Source organism: Vicia villosa, unplaced genomic scaffold (genome assembly GCF_029867415.1).
Source record: "Vicia villosa cultivar HV-30 ecotype Madison, WI unplaced genomic scaffold, Vvil1.0 ctg.000591F_1_1_3, whole genome shotgun sequence".
Classification (NCBI taxonomy): Eukaryota; Viridiplantae; Streptophyta; class Magnoliopsida; order Fabales; family Fabaceae; genus Vicia; species Vicia villosa.
Genome location: NW_026705271.1, coordinates 377,810 through 393,103, shown reverse-complemented (window position 1 = coordinate 393,103; position 15,294 = coordinate 377,810). Strand labels below are relative to the sequence as shown.

General features: G+C 35.4%; 1 protein-coding gene across 1 annotated transcript; it reads left to right on the top strand.

The window, feature by feature from the left end:
• The first annotated feature begins 241 nt into the window (after positions 1-241).
• On the top strand, positions 242-4,346 carry LOC131629687 (probable LRR receptor-like serine/threonine-protein kinase At1g14390). The gene is made up of 6 exons (XM_058900470.1): positions 242-1,871; positions 2,450-2,583; positions 2,656-2,899; positions 3,158-3,351; positions 3,457-3,582; positions 3,880-4,346. Exons 1-6 carry the CDS (start codon positions 668-670, stop codon positions 4,114-4,116), a joined length of 2,139 nt encoding a protein of 712 aa, XP_058756453.1. The 5' UTR covers positions 242-667; the 3' UTR covers positions 4,117-4,346.
• The last annotated feature ends 10,948 nt before the right edge of the window (positions 4,347-15,294 follow it).

Here is a 15,294-nt window from a genome sequence, read left to right as displayed (position 1 = left end):
TCTCTTCTATTCGTAGTTTGTTTTTTAATTGTCTTAACTTTGAGGTAAAGTTTGTAAAGCGCTAAGCGAACTCGGTTGCTCACGCCATAACGAAGGCGGCCGATTCTTGGACTAGGTGTAGTTTCTTTCATTTGACACCTCCTTGTATTAAATCTTTACTTATGAGTTGATTTTCCGTTGGTAAAAAAAAAAAAAAAAAAGCGTGTCTTATGTAAAAGATTGAAAAGAATACTATAGTGGCAGAGCATGGCAGCTAGTTTTAGTACACATTTGCACTCTTGCATGTGATGTGTGTAACAAACAAGGCTCCTTCACTAGCACTTTCCACCTTTAGGCTCCTTCACTCAAAATTTAAACTCCATACTTTCCAGATCTCAGATCCACTTTCTACAAAACTTCATTCCTCCCTCACTTCCCACCTACCTACTCAAACACCACTCTCATATTCTTTATTCTAATCATTTTTCACCAAAGCAAATACCTTTTTACTTCAATCATTGTATCATCAACTTTTCACAACTAATCATCTCACACACTTTACACCTTCAAAAAGAAAACAGAATAAAAAAAAATACTCCTCATAATTATTGATCAAACATTCTGTTTTATATAACCACTCATTAAAACCATTTCATTTCTCAGCAACTTCAATTTTTAGCATCAAAATATGAATTTATTTTCTGCAATTACTCTTGTGTTTGTGTTGCTTATTCCATCTTCAATTGCACAATTATCACAAACTGAAACCAGAATTCTCTTCCAAGTCCAGAAGCTTCTAGAATATCCTCAAGTTCTTCAAGGATGGAACAACTGGACAAACTTCTGCTTCCTCCCTCCTTCACCATCACTCATAATAGTCTGTTCCAACGGCCGCGTAACCGAATTAACCATCATCGGAAACCGAACTTCTCCATCTTCACACAGTTCAGAACCTTTTCAAGCACTTTCCGGAACTTTCTCAACTGATTCATTTTTCACTGTTTTAACAAAACTTTCAAATTTGAAGATTCTGTCATTAGTTTCATTAGGTCTATGGGGTCCATTACCAGAAAAAATCAACAGGTTTTCATCTCTTGAAATTCTCAACATTAGTTCGAATTTCATTTCCGATGAAATTCCGCGTTCAATATCTTCGATGAAGAACTTGAAGAGTGTTGTTTTGGCTGATAACCTTTTAAATGGAAGTGTTCCGGATCTTAAAAGTTTAGCTTCTCTTGAAGAGGTTAATCTTGATGGAAATAAACTCGGTCCGGAATTTCCTTCTATTGGGAACAATATTGTGAAAATCATCTTGAGAAAAAACTCCATAACATCTCAGATTCCTCTTGATCTTTCGAATTTCGAGAAACTTCAAATTTTCGATGTTTCTTCGAATAATTTGATCGGGAGAATTCCGATTTCTATATTCTCTTTACCTTCACTTCATTACCTGAATTTATCTTCAAACAAATTAAGTGGAAACATCTCAACGAATTCGCGATGTAGTTCATCTTCATCGTTGAATTATGTTGATATTTCGCGTAATTTTCTAGTAGGAAAATTACCGTCATGCATGGTGAAATCGAAGGCGAAAGTGTTGTATTCATGGAATTGTTTGTCGACGAAAAGTTCGAATGATGAACAACATTCTTTATCATATTGCAAAAAAGATGCGGCTTTGGCTGTTAAGCCTCCTAAGAGAAAGGTGGAGAAGGGATCAAGTATGAAATTAGGACTTGTGCTTGTTATTGTTGGAGGTGTTGTGGGAATTGCTTGTGTTTTGGCTTTGATCATTGTGTTTGTCTTGTGGAGGGCCAAGCCAGAAAGATTGAATCATAATATGGATAGATCTGTTGCTCATAAGGTTTCAGAAAAATCAAATATGAATGCAAGTAAGTTTAGCATCATCATGTTCTTGTTTTTATTTACTATTTGTGTAAATTAATATATATCATAGGTTGAGGCAAAAGTTTAAAAAAAAAAAACTATATTTTACTGCAAAACGGCCAGGCGATAAACCACTATCAGAAGGTGTCAATACCAATATCTTTATTAACTGTTTTATGATGAAAAAAGAAAATGCGGTTAATTTACACTGCAACAATCGCTATCAGCATCGCAACACATGTACCGACCGAAATCACAAAATTTTTTACGCGACCGGCCGTTATTTAAAACCTTGGAGGCAATAGTAAGCGTGTTGAAAAAGTCCAAGGCCAAGTTAAGATAAATAACTTAGCATCTAGCAGAATTTGAACTCTCCTCTCATAACTCAAGCTCTCATAAAGGTACCAATGTTTTGGGGGTTACCTATGATATTAGTACTTGATAAATCTAGTAAGAGGAATTATTGAGTTGTAATTTTGTTATAATTTTTTTTTCATATTATTTTTCTGACATTCCTTTCATTCAACAAAACAAGTTCATTCATTTAAGAGTTGCATTAACTTGATCTGACTTATGAAAACAGGACATGTTCCTCAAACAATGAGGCTAGGTACACATGGACAGCCACCATACAATATTTTCACAGAAGAAGAAATTGAAGATGCAACAAACAACTTTGACCAGTCAAATCTAATAGGAGAAGGATCACAAGGACAGGTAAAAAAGCTTTTAATAACCTTAAAGTTTTCATAATCTTTAAAGTTTTAATGATATCAATTATTTACACAGATATATAAAGGTTGGTTGAGAAATGGTTCAGTGGTCCTGATTAACAGTATAAAGATAAAGCAGAAGGGTTTACCACATAGCATTATGCAGCAATTAGATGTATTACAAAATTTGAGGCATAGACATATGGTGAGTGTTCTAGGACATTGTCTCATTACTCATCAGGATCCTCCTCAAGTAACAAGCACTGTCTTCATTGTACATGAATACATCTCAAATGTGTCTTTGAGAGATCAACTTACAGGTAAACAATCACATAATTAAATTCATATATACTCCGACCCGTCTTAAGATTTTTGAGACTTTTTAAGTTAGCCTCAGTTTAACAGTTACAAAATAAATATGGATTCTGTTTTGTCAAGGTTTAACCATGACAAGTTTTGGACCCCTATGCCGTGGTCCATCTTGCACGCTTTTAAAGACGGCCTTATATACTTTCAGTCAGTGTAAAGATCTTTTATACTATCAATTAATCTTAACTGTGAAATGAAATATTGAATAGATGGGAAAAAGAAGGATATGCTGAAATGGCCACAAAGAATGGCAATAAGCATAGGAATTGCAAGAGGAGTTCAGTTCTTGCATACAGGTGTTGCTCCTGGAGTATTTGGCAACAATTTAAAGATTGAGAATATTTTGTTGGATGATAGTCTCAATGCAAAAGTCAGTGGATACAGAATTCCATTGCCATCCAAGGTTAGGACAGAACATATGATTTGATCACTCATTCTCTAAGTAACATTTGTATGATTTCATCTTAAATTCTAACATGGAGTGAAATAAACCTTGATCAATTTTCAGAACACAGTTAATGAACAAAGTGATGCAGAAAAGGAAGATATTTATCAGCTAGGTGTTATTCTACTTGAAGTCATTACTGGTAGACAAATTGCATCCTCCAGTGAAGTAGAGCAGCTCAAGGATGAGGTATCCATAACTACTTTAGTTATTTGTCATATTTTTAATAAAATCATCAGAGTCGTCTTTAGTTTTCGGAGACTCTATGTATGTTAATCAAGGTTTAAGTATGACAAATCAAATAAAGGTCATATTATGTCATGTTTTAACTGTGACAATTTATGAGATTCTATTTAGGAACAGTTTAAACGTGTCAAATTTTCGGTCATGTGTGGTAGTCTGTGTTACACGCTCTCAAAGACGGCTATGAACATGATCATATATTATATGTTTTCTTATCTTGAATTGTGTTTTTATCATGTTCAGCTTGAAAGAAGTTCATCAGAACCACCATCATCTATACTAAGAAGTACAATTGATCCTTCTCTGAGAGGGAGTTATGCCTATGAATCAATGAATACTGCAGTTCAGATTACCATCAATTGTCTCTCTAAGGTTTCTAGTAAGCGTCCTTCAATAGAGGATGTGCTCTGGAATTTACAGTATTCAATGCAAGTTCAAGAGTCTTGGACTAGCAGTGGGAATCTCAGCACAAAATTTTAAACCTCTTTGTCAATAAAAATGTATGTTTGCTTGTGTTTCATATGTTCATTGATCATAATGAATAAAATGTCATGTAAATGTGTAATTACATAAGGCCAAAATAACATATTTTGTCCTGCATTTTTCTTATTTGTTTTTAATAAATTATTATTACAATTATTGGAGTTCCTATCAAATTTTTATTTAAGTTCATGTCCCCATTAATTACCAGGATTTCAATATAAATAGTATATTCACTCTGAATAATGTACCACAATTAATCTTTTTATACATACTATTCTAATTTACTAGAAGAGACTACTAAAAGTTTGATTATGGGCCGGCCCAACATGTCTCGAGGCCTAAGGCGAAATTTAAAATTAAATATTTTTAATATGATAAAAAAATTCTTTTAAATTAATATATTTTAGATGTTTAAAATATAAAGTCATTAAATTATCATAATTAATTTCATTTAATATTTTATTTTAATTGATAATAAAACTAACTCATCTAAATACTCTTCTCATTATTTAAAAAAATCATAATTAAAAACAATGCCAAAATTGTTAAAACAAATTTAATCAAATCTCCTATTATATTTTAAAAACTCAAAAAATTATTTTATACACATGTGAAATTTAAATTAACAAATCAAACAATGATATTATTAATATATATTATTTGTTATTATTATTTTTTTTATTAAATTATTTGTTATTATTTAATTGATATATAACATAATTTAAAAACTTATTTTTTAAAAATAATTAAAAAAATTATATAAATAAACAGAAAATGTGAGGCCCTAGGCGGTAGCCTTAGTGGCCTACCCCTAGGGCCGGCCCTTGAATATAAATTACTTAACAATAGTAAAAACAACGGTAAAAAAGTAATAAGTAAATTATTTACAATATTTTTTTTCTTATTGGTGAATTGGTGAATGAATATCTATTATTTTTTATTTTTTAAAATAATTCTTTTAAAGTAGTTGTGATTCGATCCTTTAGTTAAAAGATATGCAAGGTTGCATTAAAAGAAATATATGAAGTTCAAATATAATTTCTATCTAATTTTTTTATGAAGTATCTGAAAACTTCAATATATTCAATTTTATTATGGTGCACCTAATATGTGTTAGGTTAGGTATATAAGTTTTAAGACTAACTTTTGATAGATTTTCTTATGAACTGCAATATCTTCTTGCAGAAGATCGCTAATGTTTTTGTGTTGAGATATAAAAAATCTTTTCTTAGAGTGGATAACTTCAATTTCAAAAAAAAATACTTTGATTCTCTCAAGATCTTAATCTAAATTGTTTTGTCGAAGTGATTGTCTAATAGTTGTTGCTTCTTCTCTTCATTATCATTGTTTGTAACTATAAGTGTCTCTGTCTTTGTTTGAAGCACAAACATGTCGTAACTTTTGTGAACTTTCAAACTATGCTCGCTGTAATTGTTTTAGCTTATGTAAATCCTTTTGTAACTTGCATACAAGGGTTGTCGGTGCTATATGCTCACGGTATTTGTTGGATACATTCATGTAGATTTTTTCTTCAAGTTATCCGAGAAAAAATTCATTTTCCACATCAAATTGGTGGAAATTCCAATTGTAATTAGGCTAAAGATGATATTGCTCGGATAATCTTCTTTTTTCCAACAGAAACAATTGTTCTTGAGTAATCTACTCTAAAGTTTGAGTGAATCTGTTGGCCAACAATATTGTCGTGTACCTCCCAATAGATCCGTCAACCTTATATTTTACACCAATTTGAGCAATTAAGAAGCAAATTAGACATTTTTGTGTGTGAAGAGTTATAGCAATTATTGGCTGGGCTGCAGTCAAGCACTGAAGAATAGGAAGAAGGATCTCAACACTGGGAGTTTTGGACTCTTTTTACAATCAATGGTTCCCATTTGATCCAGGAATTTTAGTATTGATTGTTGGCATTGGCCCAGGGTATGATCAGTGGTTTATTTTGGTTATTTATAAACCTTGCTTTGTCATATTATGGCTAAAAGGGGGAGTAATAGTGTGTGCTAGCCACTAACCATTGATTGAGGGGAGATTTTTTCCCTGGTTTGTTGCTGATCAGCTGCTGCTGTTGAGGGGGAGTTCCTTTACACGTTGAAGAAGAGTTGGATTAGCATGAGAGGGATGTCAGACACAATGTTTTGACATCTTACTGACTGGTAAGGAAAGTACATCTCTCGACTAGTATGTGTGCATATTCCACTAACAATTAACATGTGTGTTACATATGGTTGTTTTCCGCTGCATCTCTGGTTGTGGAACTGCTAAGGTTTATTCTCTACAGGGCTGAGAATTAATAAGTTGTTTTAGCCAAAATAAGCCAAAGGGGGAGATTGTTAATTTTTAGTTTTTTTATTGACATTATGTTTGGCAAAACTAACTTATGGGAACATGTTGAATAAGATGTTCCACATAACTAATGAAGACATGTCGAGAAAGATGTTCTATGCAGAGTTCATTCGATTTCGCGTCTCTTAAGCTACAGTTGGATCAGTTGGAGTTAGTTGATGTACAGATGCAGAATATTTTGGAATATTATGCAATCCTATGTGGCGCTTGATTTAAGGGATAAGAGATTGTCTCAGATATCAAGATATTTGATTAGTTACTAAATATGGAGAATATTTAGGAATCTAATATTTAAATTCCTATTTTAGGGAGAAAATTGTGGAAGATTTTCTGGAGTGCCCTGCAGCGATTTGAAGCTCAAATCCAGTCCAGAAGATTGTTATATATAGCAAGCATCAAACCTATTATTTTATGAACTTACATTCTAGAGTGTTAGGGTTCATGCAGTATTTTCTATTGTGAGCCACTCCTATATCATATTGATAGAAGAGTTTTGTGTTTTCATCGATATGTAAGTTATATGTTTATTCATAAGCCTTTAAGCATTGAATGACTGTGTGTTAGAAATGTGTCTTCTAATATTTGTAATTGTTGTAGCGGTAAAAATGTGACTCGACGCGTTTTCACGCATTCGAAGTACAACAGAGTCGCCACCGAACTTTATTTATTCCAAGAAGGAAAGGGAAAATATCGATAAAACCCACAAAGAGGAAAGAAAGGATAAGATGGTCGTTCGTAACCAAATTAGGGTTCGGGAGTCGGTTAAGCAAGGGGAAGGTATTAGCACCCCTCACCTCCATCGTACTCGATGGGACCCATTTAGTTAGTTTCGTGTTTGAGTGTTAGTATAATGTTTGCGTTCTTTAGCTTATTAATCAAGAAAAGATGAAAGAAACGTTTTTTAGGTTTTTTATTATTATGAGGAAAAAGAAAAGATTTTTTTATTATTATGCTCGCCAAGACGTTTGTATCTTGTGCCTACGTATTCCCTAGTGCAATGGGAAGTCAGAGCAATCGTAGTTCGGGCTAAGAACCACGAAAGGTTGTTAATTGATTTTAGCGAGAGGTACTCGATCGTTTTCAAATGGAAATACTACGCGCACATGGATATGAGATCACTACAAGAATGGATGACTAAATCAAGATAAGACATGATTTTGGCCATCATCGCATTCGAGTGGAAGATATTCGATCTTCACATGTGGTAGTATGTTCGTATTGAAAATTGATTAAGTGTCTCGTTTATGAAAAGAGTTTTAAAAGCCATAAGGCAAAAAGGGTTGAATGAAATTGAAGTTGTGTTTTAAACGGACATTTAGCAAAGGATTGAGCATAGGTGCTCACCTAGCGCGTCTTTACCCAAGGTATTGAACAGGGGCGAGCCCCATTGTCACTTGTTGTCCTTGTTAATTAACGTATTTTAATTCAAAAGATCAAGGTATTCAAGAGGTGTGCACTTCTTGTCACAGGATATTTCGGTTTGATTGATGTGTTTTGATTCAAAGGACCAAGGTATTCAAGAGGTGTTCACTTCTTGTCACTTGATCGCTTTGATTTGATTAAGGTGTTTTAATTCAAAAGATCAAGGTATTCAAGAGGTGTTCACTTCTTGTCACTTGATCACTTTGATTTTATTAATGTATTTTAATTCAAAAGATCAAGGTATTCAAGAGGTGTTCACTTCTTGTCACTTGGTCATTTTGATTTGATTAAAAAAGGTTTAAAAAAAGTGTTAATCCAAAAGAATCGAGATATTCAAGAGGTGTACACTTCTTGTCACTCGATCTTTCAGCATGGTTTGGAGAAAGTTTTAAAAGAAGAAACTCGACGTTGGATTGAGAAATTTATTGAAACGACTTGGCATTGGATCAAGGTTTATTTATTTTCGAATTGAAAGATAAATCTAATATTTTTTGGTATTTTTAACATGAGAATAAAGTCTAAAATCTAGAAACATGTTTTTTGTATTATATATATTTTTTATTAGAAAATAAAAGCAAAATAAAATATTAAAGAAGCTTAATCAAACAAGTTAAATGTGCAAGAAAATAAATAAAATGGGGGTGTAAGCATGCAAAATAGGGTGCTAGTTAAAGGAGTTCGCTGGGCTTTAAACAGTGAGCCCAAATCAAATAGAAGAGGCTCATGGAAAGGGTTTTATTGTTGAGCGCTGGGGGTACAAGAGAAATTCGAGTTGGGCTTAGGTAAGTGAGCCCAAGCTAAAGTCAGGACCAAATAAACCCTAAAGACAAATGGGATCCACCTCTCAATTGCAAAATCGGTCCTCACGAGTCACGACCTCTCACCTCTCTGTTTCTTCTTCGTCATCGATTCTTAACATTCAGAAGAAAAAAAACCATGAGACTTCCAATCTCTCGCCCTCTCTCGTACTTCTCGCTCGATCTCTTCTCTCGCTCTCTCAATCATTCATACAACTAGCAAGCAAACCATTCTCTACCAAATTTCTGATCAACCGGTTTCAAGTATTCACAATGTAATATCAACACAACAAAAACAACAAATACCAAGCCAAAGATTCAACATAGTTCTGGATCCACACAGAAAGAAATTACGAAAAAAATACACATCAAGCATGGAACATTAGCACAAGCAAAATAGATTTAGAAGATTCAAACCGAGGTGAAGCTTTCAGATCTCTATGACTTCGAAGACAATTTTAAGGTGTGTTCCTTCAATCTGCAATCTTCGATCTTGTGATGTTGCGAGTTGCTGTGTGTTGTTAATGTTGGTGAGGGCCTGTTTATGAGTATTGAGTGTTGGTGAGGACGATTTACAGGTTGGGATATTGAGGTTGCCCTGTTTGTGAGGTTTTGAGAGTGAGATAAGTGAATGTGAGTTTTACAGGCTATGTTTTTGTGTGTATGGAGGGTGATTTGAACGAAGGTTGGAGGGTGAGTATGTATGAAGGTGTGAAGTTATGGGTGTTCTTGCTGAGTGTGTTTTGAAGGTGAATAAGCTCAAAGTTTTTGTGAATGAACTTGGAGGAAGCTGTGAATATTTTGCAGAGTAACAATCTTCTTTTTTCGTCCACCTCTTCTATGTTGTTGAATGTCTGTTTATATAGAATAGAAGATTAGGGTTTAGATGAAAATTGGGGGGAAAATTTGATGAGATTTTGAACATATTTGGTAACTTGATTCTTTGCTTTTTGTTATGCAGATTTGGTATGGCTAATTTGGTGCAAATTTTGGACATAATATGCAGGCTTTGGAGCAGCAAATAGCAGTATATTGTTGTTATGTGCAGGGAGAATGCAGAAGTAGGAGGCGTGGGATAGCAGCAAGATGAGGACAAATTTTTGTTTCAATTTCTGTACTATTTTTCTATAAAAAATGGGCCTAAGAACAAAAGTGTAAATGGGCCTAAAACATTTAAACTATATTCCTAAATAAAATCTAAACCTAAAATGAAATAATCACAAAAATTAATCTACAATTATCTAAACAAAATTATATTTTATTTAAAATGATGATGATAAAAACTAAAATCTATGGAATCTAAAATAAAAATTCGAAAAATAATAACTCGAATAAAAAATGCAAAGAGGTGGAAATGTAGGCTATTTTTTATCGACTTTATCAAAAGTCTGTTTTTTTCCAGAATATGCAACAATGCGATGTTTAAATGATGAACATACATGAAATAAAAGCGGGACAAGCTAATGATGAATGAAATATGTGGGTCAAAAATTGGGGTGCGACAGATGCCCCTATTTAAGTTTCTTCTATCGAAGATGTGAAGAGACTTAAATACAAAGTACACAATTTTTGTCTTAAGATCGCATCGACAATGCTTATGACATGAATGCAATTGACACTTTTTTGAATGTAATATGATATGAGACCCTCTGAATTCTGTGGGGGGACATGGCGCCACAAAAGACAAACTATTGATGAAGAAACTTGGAAATGGGGGATAAAAATGCTAGGTAAAAAGATAGTAGGAACGTCTAAGGGTGGCATTAGACGATATCAATAATCAGATAAATTCGAGAGTGGCATTGAATGAGGTGAAAACACTTTACTCGGGATTGTGACATCCAATTACTCGCTTTTGGATGACATTAAAATGACATGACATCCGATAATTGGCTTTGGATGGCAATGAACGATTATGACATCCAATAACAGGCTTTGGACGACAACGAAAGATTACGACATCCGATAACAGGCTTCGGATGGCAATGAAAGATTATGACATCCAATAACAGGCTTCGGATTGCAATAAAAGATTATGACATCCGATAACAGGCTTCGGAAAGCAATGAAAGATTATGACATCCAATAACAGGCTTCAGATGACAATGAAAGATTATGACATCCGATAACAGGCTTCGGATGACAATGAAAGGCTACGACATCCGGTAACAGGCTTCGGATGGCAATGAAAGGTTATGACATCCGATAACAGGCTTCGGATGACAATGAAAGGCTACGACATCCGGTAACAGGCTTCGGATGACAATGAAAGGCTACGACATCCGGTAACAGGCTTCGGATGGCAATGAAAGATTATGACATCCAATAACAGGCTTCGGATGACAATGAAAGATTATGACATCCGATAACAGGCTTCGGATGACAATGAAAGCCTATGACATCCGATAACAGGCTTTGGATGCCAATGAAAGATTATGACATCCGATAACAGGCTTTGGATTCCAAGTGGGTTGGACTTAAATCTCAAGGTAAGATATTGATAACAACGGGATCTCGAAAGAAGGTAAATGAGTATGAATTTTGCTTTGATGCATGATTTTGAATTTTTCTATGCATGATATGTGAATGATCAATGTAATGCAATTGGTTATGACAACTGAGGTAGACTCTTTTGTGAAGGAAGATTGGAACTCTGATTCCTCAACACAAGAACATGGCCAGCTCTGTTATGTCACACTGATGATCCTTTTGAGAAGGACTAATAAGTTGCTTGGGGATCGCTGAAGAAGAATGCCCCTGATTGACTGATTATCGTAGGTTAACTGATCATTGCTCCAGTAAATGAATGTTGGTAATACTTGCCCCCAATATAACTCTTGAATAACAGGATCTTGAAGTAACGTGCCCCTGATAGGATCACTGATCAAGTTTCTCAACTACTTGAACTTCTTGAAAGATGAGTACTTATTTGCAAATAAAATGTTCATTCAAAAATGGTAATTTTAATGCAACGCTCAAAGCATATTTTGAAATCAAATTTATCTATTGGAATGATGTTATTGATGTAAAGCAAATGAGTCAAAAGTCCAAACACAATTGTTTTAGACATCCAAAGTGATGGATAAAGCAAAAGGTATGGTAAAACAAACGATTTGCAAAGATCTTTAGGAGTCAGGTTAACGCAACCTTGTTGTAATATGCTTTCAAAATAAACCTTGCTTCAATTAGGTCTTTTAAAGGTTGTAACGTGGCTTGGTTCACGGTTTTAGATATAGGCTCAAAGTATATTTGTACCCACCCCATTCTTCGTGATGAACTTCAATCCTACGTTCAGTTAAATCAAACTATGCATTTAGGCTCCAAGGGTTTTGGGATTGCACCTATGATAGTGATGATGGTTTAAAGACCAAGGGAATCTCCGAGATGGCAGTCACTTCTTCCATTTGATAGTCACAACATTTTATGGTTGTTCAAGGAATTTATTGACTTCTCTTTTTTATATCCCTAACTTTTTCCTGACCTGTTTTTGAGATTACAGCTAGTGGGATGCCCCAGTTTTGCCTAAGTCTCCTTCGTAGGTTTTGACTTAGCGGGCTTTTTTTCTTTGAATTTTTTTTTTTGATATTGGAAAGATAGTGACTGCCTTGATAATGATTAATGATAATCACCTTGGTCACTTTTGACTGAAACCCTTATTGAAAGGTGTACTTAATGATTATCTTGAAATTGAATGCACAAACAAATTAGCTGAGAACTACCCTGCCCCAGGTTAAAATTGTGGGTTATTTTCATATAAAAAAGAAACTCCAACTTCCAGGCTCAAAGGGGTTGACTAGGGGTTAACTCCCTTATTTCTCCAGTGTTTGGGGATTGAAACAATGCATGTACATCATCAGCAAAGTTTTATTTGAAAGCATACAATTCAGCAACTTAGGTACGTTGTTGTCATCATCCTCCCTCCAATCTTTGCATAAACAAAAGTTTGATAAAGAAAGTGAGCAAGAGATATATTTTTGTTTTTTTTTAAAGATAAAGCATAAAGATAAACACAGTGGATGTAAATAAATTGACTCAAAATACGCAATGCTCATTTCATTAAAATCAAACACTCGGGAACAAACAAAGTTTAAATGCAGTAAACAAAACAAAACAAGGAAATTGCAAACATAAAAAAACAAGGCCTAGTGACTAATCAGTGACGAGGAGGAGCTATCCTGTCTGAAACACTTGGCTTTAGGAAATAACACAGCTTGCTCGGTCTTCAGCCACTCAGTTTTGGCAAAGGATTGTTGACAACATTGGGATTGATGTCTTTGAAAGAAAGAATCTTTGCATTAATCAACTCTTGCACTCTAGTCTTCAGTGCATAGCAGCCTTCCAAGTCATGACCTATACCACCTTGATGAAACTCACAATGAAGGTCAGATCGGAATCCTCTTGGAGGAGGATCTCGAAGCGGAGGTGGAGCCCTAGTCGTAATCAACCCTTTGTGAACTAATGCAGGATACAATTCAGTGTATGACATAGGAATAGGATCAAAGCGGGTGTCAGCACGGTTTTGATTCTGATTTGCAGCTTGAGGTTGAGGAGCTTGAACTTGTGGAGCCTTGGTCGCAGGAGAAGTTGTAACTACAATTGGTTGATCATAGTTATTAGTCCTTTGACGAGGCCTTCTCCCTTCATCAATCACAGCATTTGTTTCTCCTTCCTTTTTCCTATGGAAGTTTCCAAAAGACTTTCTTGCCCCATTAGAGGATTCAGCAGCATTGGCAACCTTGCCATTCTTGATTCCTTCCTCTAGCCTTTGACCAATGGTCACCAAATCAGTAAAGTTGGAGGACACGCTTCCAATCATCTTCTCCCAATAGAAAGGTGAGAGAGTGTCCATGAACATTCCAGTTAGTTCTTTTTCAGCCAAAGGAGGTTCCACTTGAGAAGCTAGCTCTCTCCAACGTTGGGCATACTCCTTGAAAGACTCTCTTTCTTTTTGAGACATGTTTTGTAGTTGACGACGATCAGGAGCCAGGTCTAGATTGTACTTGTATTGCTTCATGAAAGCATCTGTCAGATCTTGGAAACAATGAATACGACTCTTCTCGAGTCCCATATACCACTTCAAGGAAGCGCCAGTCAGACTATCTTGAAAGCAATGGATAAGCAGTTTTTCATTCTTAGTATAGGCAGCCATCTTGCGGTAGTACATGGTCAAATGACTTCTTGGACAAGTGTACCCTTTGTACTTTTCAAACTCAGGAGTTTTGAACTTGGCAGGTATGACCAGGTCGGAAACCAAACACATGTTCTCAGCAGCAACCCCAAAGTAATCAACGCCTTCCATAGCTCTTAGTCTTTTCTCCAAGACTTGGTATTGTTCTTTGACTTCATCAATGTCACCAACTTCTCTTTGACTTTCACTTTGATGATCTCCAGCATGGTACTCAAAGAGAGGATTCCCATAAGCGGTTTGGGCAGCAGCGTGCACAACTGGCTGAGACTCAGTCATGATCGGAGCTTGGAACATTGGTCACGAAGGTTGGCCCAACATAGCAGTAGTGGCGTGAGGCGGAGAATAATTTGGAGGTAAACCAAACTCGGGCCATGTAGTGGCGGGCCTTTGAACAGGAATAGGGTCTTCAACATCGTTGGCGACCTCTTGAATAACAGTCCTTTGAGGTGGTTCTCCTCTAGCAATAAGGACTTGCAACATCTCAGTGAGCTTGGTCATTCCTGTCTTCAAATCCTCAATCTCCATTCTAACTTCAGCATTGTGTTGTTCTTGGTCCGCCATTCTTCGTCTGACGTTGGCTCTAGTCTCGTACTCGTGTGGAGGAACCAGTTTGACAGTTGACAGATAACTGAATGAAAGAGACAGTTGGAATGAGGTACTTGTATGATGCAAATGATATGCAATGTCATGCAATGTTCGATGTAAAGTGTGATAACAAAACAACCTATAGGAAAGCTCCTTAAGTTAGGATAGTTCTAAGTTCTTTACCCAAAAATCCCCTCACAAGGTTAGCTCTAGAGTTTTTGGATATAACGGTTCCTAGAGGCATCCAAGCATGATCAGAATTCCATCATGCGACAGGTGAACCATCTTATAACGAATTTCATGAATATGCAACCTCTAGGCGAAGTTATTATACCAATCATACAAGGAGTGCACCTTGGGGACTGATACATAACTTCTTCAGATGGAACGGGTTCTAAAGGTCCTTGGAGTTAGCGACGAAATCAGATTTCTGCCATGCGATGGGTGAACCATCTTATGACAAATTTCATGACTAAGTCTCCTCCAAGTGGGGTTCTCGTATTAGCCATTCAAGGTGTTCACCTTGGGGACTAGCACTACACAACCACCTCCTAACTTATGTTTTTCTCTTGTTTTTCAAAGCTCGGGTTGAGAGCTTCACTCAAGTATCATTCCCATATCCACAAATGAATATATACAGAAATAAAATAAAAGCGATAAAGCAAGAGTAAAGAAGCATAAATAATACAAGAATAAGTATAAAGAATATAAGAACAAACAAAAGTAAACACTCAAGCATAAAACAAACTAAACTAGGGTTGACCCTCTTAGGATTGTATGTCCCCAGCAGAGTCGCCACTTTCTGTAGCGGTAAAAATGTGACTC